Genomic DNA, 6,226 nt, shown 5'->3' on the forward strand with positions numbered 1-6,226 from the left:
TGTTATTTTTATTTTATTCCCTAAAATAAATTATAAATGATTAATTATTATTTTATAGCGGCTTTATTAACTTAATAAATACTGTCTCGTCTTGCTGAATTTAATCATTGTAATATAACACCTACACCAAGATGCCCAACATCAAGCTGCAATCATCGGATGAAGAGGTTTTTGACACTGACGTACAAATTGCCAAATGTTCGGGCGTCATCAAGACCATGTTGGATTGTGGCATTAAAGGTGTCGTAGTGCCCTTGCCCAATGTTAATTCAGCTATATTACGTAAAGTTTTAAATTGGGCCAACTACACAGACGACCCTCCACTCCCAGTGGACGACGGAAACAAAGAAAAACACACCGATAATATTTCATCATGGGATGCCGATTTTCTAAAGGTTGTCCAGGCTATGTTATTTGAATTACTTTTAGCTGCAAACTATTTGGATATCAAAGGTCTTGTGGACGTTACCTGTAAACTTTGGCAAATATGATTAAGGGAAAAACTCCAGAAGAGATTCGTAAGATGTTCCTTATTAAATGAGAAAGAATAAAACGAGTTGTGTGAAGAAATGTAGAGGAATATCTAAAGACTTGAAGACCAATTTCAAATACATAAAACAAAAATTAGAAACTGCTAAATATTTAAGCTTATATGTCGTATATTTGTTGATTACCACTGCTCAGTCAGTTACAACATTTCAAATTCAAATATGTATTGTATGTACTATATAAGTAGTTATTGCACTTTTGAAATACAATTGGAAATATCGTCCTCTAAATAAAACAATAGTGTATAAGCATACACCATTATTTTGCATAATAAGAATCTACATAACTGATTCTATATGTGGTCAAAATTTGGTAAAATTCTACTTCATAAAACTCAAAACTCGATATGTAGTATAGTTTAAAGTTAGTTTTTAAAAATATTAAGCAATAAATTAAATATTAACAACTTTAAATAAAATTAATTGACTCATATTAACATTTTGTTTGAAAAAGAATTATTTTTTATAAATTTTAAGTAAATAATATTGTTAAATACAATAAATACATATAATTTTTTAACTTCAATAAATCGTTTTTTAATTAAAGCATTGAAAATATAGCAAAATAAGCTAGATTTATCCAAAAAATCGTTGTTTGTGACCTTTGACCTCCAATAAGTCACGTAACGAAGAACTCGATTTATCGAAACTTTTAGAACAATATGAGGAAGACCTATGTCAATTGTTACTACATTCCGCATTTTAAACCTAGACTACAAATGTACTAAAATACTCGTACCTAAAATCCACTTTTTTCACCGAAAATCGTGAACGTAGTTAGGTACAGAAAACCTAACATAACTTTTGGACTCATGGGAATCCCATTTTGTAATTTTAATAGAGTAATTAATAATTATGTTGTCTATTTTGTGTAAAATAATTAAGAAATCGAGGGAATTTTAAAAATTAATCGATCACACGAGTAATAAACCAAACTTAAACATTTATTCGATTGAAATCAAAGTTGAATAATTGACAAACCTGATATCTAGAATATAAGCTAAATTTCTTACTGATCCCGTTAATAGGTAAAGTAATATATTTGTATATGAAACTTATATGTGTTTGAATTCCATCTCGATATTTATTTCGGAAGTACTTATGCACCAATATTTATCCTATTTATGGATTGTATAATCATGAGTAATAGACAACAGATTTGTGAAAAATTCAATCTCTATTACGATAGGACGTAAATGCGGCCGGATGAAATCACGAACCGAAACATAAATTTAAAAGTTTTTATTTTTTAGTTACGTACCTATGAGAATTATGTGATCTTAATATCTTATATATAAATAGGCCACACGTTTTTTCGTGGTACACTTTTAAGTATGTTATTGTCCACCAATATTGATGAAATATATGGTTTATTTTTTTTCTGTAGATAACACAATATAAAAAATATTTAAAAATTCTTTCCTTCTTTATAAGTTTTAAGAATCTTTTTAAAAGTGGTCGAATTTCGGCCACCAGGCGATCCTAGTCTTATTATAAGTGGCCTATTTATATATAAGAGTCTTATATATAAATAGGCCACGCGTTTTTTTGTGGTACACTTTTAAGTATGTTATTGTCCATTAATATTGATGAAACATATATGGTATAAAAGGTTATTTTCTCAAGATATGCACAATATAAACAATTTTTTAAAAATTATTTCCATAAAAGTGATAAAAAGCGTTTAAAAGTGGTCGATTTTCGGCCACAGTACGATCCCAGTATGTAGAAATGTCCAATGATTAATATCTCTGTTTAACATTATAAATTATTAAATTTGTTTATTTGATACTTTTTTCTTCAATATTTCTGTTTAAAATTTTAGCTTGAAATAAAATTTATTCGAGTTTTACTAAAATTTTAAGAAAAAAAGCCTGTTGTTGTTTTAGAGCTTTTTCTTAATTCAAAAAAAAAAATGGCAACTCTGACATAAATATTGAGAGAACTTTTCCTTAATTTCAGTCAGTCAACATCGTGTCTCCCAAAAAGTGTGCGAAAAAGTAAACAAATAAAATAATAATATTAAACAATCAATTCCTGATACATTTGTGAATAAAGTTTCTATTATCAAAGTTCAAAAACAATAAAGTTAATAGTGTTTAGTAATAATATAAACAAACGATAGCAAAAAACAAAAATGTTTGGCCAAATGTCGCCATGTTTTTTGCAAAGCTAGAGGAGGCACAACACACGCACCCATAGAAATTTGGTAAAATGTGAGAAGTAATAATCTTTTTTAAGATAAAAAAAAAGAACTAAAAATATAAAATAACTAAAATATAAGTAAAGAATTTTTGTATAATAAAAATAAATTGTATTTAAAGTTAATCGGTTAAGCATGTAAAATAAAGAAAACGACGAATGACAAAATGTTTGAGGCCGCAAAACAATTACAACATTAATGTATAAGAACTTAAAAAAAACAACAACAATAAAAAAATAGAAGCAGCAACAGCTCGAAAAAGTACGAAAACAAAAAAATACATTCACACAACAACAAGCATATCTTGCGTGTACGGCAATTTGAAAAAACAACAACAACAACAACAATTGCTTTTTCAATTTGCTTTAGTTTTTTGTTGCTAAACGTGTGTGAACTTTTTATTTATTATTTATTTATTCTCTTTCTACCTGACTGCTTTCGTTTTTTGACTGAGCTTGTTGTGTCATTTTTATTAAGATTGTTAATATTTAAACAAATTTTATTTAATGAATTGTATATCAAAACAAAATAACAAACCATAAGAACAATTAAACAATTTCGACAAAACACAAATAGTGTTAAAGAATAACCATAAGCAAGGAATTAAAAAAAAAAACGACAAAAACTAAGAAAAACCAACGAAGACAAAATACAAAAAAGTGTTAATTTAAGAAGAGAACAGAAACGTATTTTCTTTACTTTGCAAAAACAATTAAAAAACAAATACGTAATGTTGTATATGAGCTTACCGTACTACTAAAATAACGTAATAATTTGCACAGCATTGTTTTTGATTTTATCTCGTGCAAAAATAAATAAAAATAAACTGTTGGCAGTGATACCAGATTGAATGGAAATTGAACTTTAGAATTCATTCATAGATTTTTGTTGGCAAACTTGTGTGAAAGATAAACAAATAATTAACAAAGTGATTAAAGTGAATTAAAAAAGTGTTAAGTGGAAAAAGTGTTTGGTGAACAAGTTTGTAGTATTTAAAATCTACATTAATTTATGTATGTTTAGGCACAATGGATCATTTTCAAGCAGCATTAGATCCCCGCAAGCAGGAGCTTTTGGAAGCTAGATTTATTGGAGCACGGGTAAGTTTTTTTTATAAATTATCCACGAAGTGGCACATGGTTCTGGCCAGACATATTTCATTTTCATGCTTCAATTTAGCATACTTCTATTTTAGGTACATGTCTGTAATTTCAGGTAATCTCCCAAAATATTGTTGGGTTTCGATGTATAAATTAATAATTGAAAAAAGTCCTTGGAACAGGACAAAAAAGCCAAATAAAAAATCTACACGGTGTCAGGCCAGACCCCTATACATTTTGTATGAACGCATAGGCAAAGCAAAGAGAGTAAAGAGGGCAATTACTCTCTTTGCTTTGCCTATGCGTTCATACAAAATGCTCCATGTGACAGAACTAAGGGCTCAAAATATGTCCCTGACGAAGGGATAATAATGTTTTATTTGTAGTTTTTTTTATTATCTGATTTAAACAAGATATAAAATTTCGAAATTAGAAAACAAGACCACCTAAAATGTTTGGCTATCGAAAAACGCCATAAAAACATATTATCTTCTATGCCAAGAGATGTTCTTGTGCCATCCAAAACAAAGGATTTGCAACAAAAAATTAACTAAAATTTTTTTTATAGTATATCCTTGAAGGGGTGCTTTAGTTTTGTCCGTTTCATTTTCTACCTTAAAATATTTTTTGATTTTAAGTTACCTCTTATAGAAAGGTTAACTTTGAAAGTATTTGTTTATCAATACTAAACATTATTAACAAATGAAAATAATACATAATACTGCAGAAAAGATCCTTTGGGTCGCAGTGCGTAGAGCCTCACTAATAATACATAATAGATATTTAAAACTTTGATTTTATACAAAAAAATACCATATGAAAAAAATTCATTGAGCGGGTGCTTTAGTTATGGCCAATACTGTATATATATTCTGGATTGTTATAGATAGCGAAGTCGATATAGCCATGTCCATCTGTATATTGAAATCAACTTTCCGTAGCCCCCAAATAACTTACAAACATGATTGATACATCAATATATCGGGAATTCTTTCGGCTAAAATCGAGATCGAAATCGGCCCAAAAATGGCTGAGATATAAGGCCTAATTTGGACCTACAATGGGTCAAAAACGGGAAAAATATTTTTTAACCCGAATTTTTTTTTTACCAAAAAAATTTTTTTTGTCATAATTTTTTTTTAAAATTGAAAAAAATTAAAATAAATTTAAAAAAAAACAAGTAAGAAAGTATGGTCGGTCAAGCCCAACCATATAATACCCTACACTAAAAACATTTTTCTTTTAAAATTTCAATAATTTGTATTTTTGAGTTTGTATTTTCGGAAGTGGGCCTTATATGGGGGCTATGACCAATTATGGACCGATCACCATGAAATTAGGTCGAGTGATTTGTGTCTATATGAAAGTTTACTATGTTGAATTTTGTGAGTATACCCACATTTTTAAGCGATTTATGCACGTTAAAGTGATTTTCGGAAGCGGGTCTATATGGGAGCTATGACTAATTATGGACCGATCGTAACAAAATTTGGTGACATGAATTTTGTATATATAAAACTTATTTGGAGCGCAATTTGTGGAGATACATTTATAAATTAAACATTTATGACCGATAAAGTCCAATTTCGGAAGGACATTTGTATGGGGGCTAGGTGAAATAATGGACCGATTTCAGCCAGTTTCAATAGGCTTGGTCCTTGGGACGAAAAAATAATATGTACCAAATTTGATCGAAATATCTTCAAAATTGCGACCTGTACTCTGCGCACAAGGTTTACATGGACAGCCAGCCAGCCAGCCGACCAGACGGACGGACATCGTTTAATCGACTCAGAAAGTGATTCTAAGTCGATCGGTATACTTTAAGGTGGGTGTTAGACTAATATTTTTGGGCGTTACAAACATCTGCACAAACACATAATACCCTCCCCACTATGGTTGTGCAGGGTATAAATATAGTTCTCTTACTTGTTAATCTTTATCTGGAATACTATGTGATGAGTACAGACAATATGGATAAATTATAGACATAGTCCTAAATTAGCTTCAAATAGCCCTAATTTAGCTTCAATCGTAGGTCTTTATATAGTGTTAAATTAGCTTTAACGTCTTTTTTTATATAGTCTTAAATTAGCTTAAAAATTGTTTATATCGTCCTAGTTTAGCATCAAAAGTAGGTGTTTATATCGTCCTAGTTTAGCATCAAAAGTAGGTATTCATTAGTCTTAAAATATCTTCAAAAATTGGTCCTTATATATTTTTCAATTTACTTTCATCGTAGGTATTTATATAGCCCTTATTTAGTTTCAAAAGTAGGACTTTATATAGTCTTAGATTAGCTTCAATCGTAGAGTTTTATAAAGTTTTTATTTAACTTCAATCGTAGAGTTTTATTTAGTCAACTGTCAAGCTAT

At 29.2% G+C, this 6,226-nt stretch overlaps 1 protein-coding gene across 1 annotated transcript; it reads left to right on the forward strand.

The window, feature by feature from the left end:
- The first annotated feature begins 131 nt into the window (after nucleotides 1–131).
- On the forward strand, nucleotides 132–491 carry LOC135958432 (S-phase kinase-associated protein 1-like). Its single transcript, XM_065509335.1, has one exon. The coding sequence runs from the start codon at nucleotides 132–134 to the stop codon at nucleotides 489–491; it is 360 nt and encodes a 119-aa protein (XP_065365407.1).
- Nucleotides 492–6,226: the final 5,735 nt, after the last annotated feature.

The sequence above is a fragment of the Calliphora vicina genome, chromosome 4, assembly GCF_958450345.1.
Source record: "Calliphora vicina chromosome 4, idCalVici1.1, whole genome shotgun sequence".
Taxonomy (NCBI): domain Eukaryota; kingdom Metazoa; phylum Arthropoda; class Insecta; order Diptera; family Calliphoridae; genus Calliphora; species Calliphora vicina.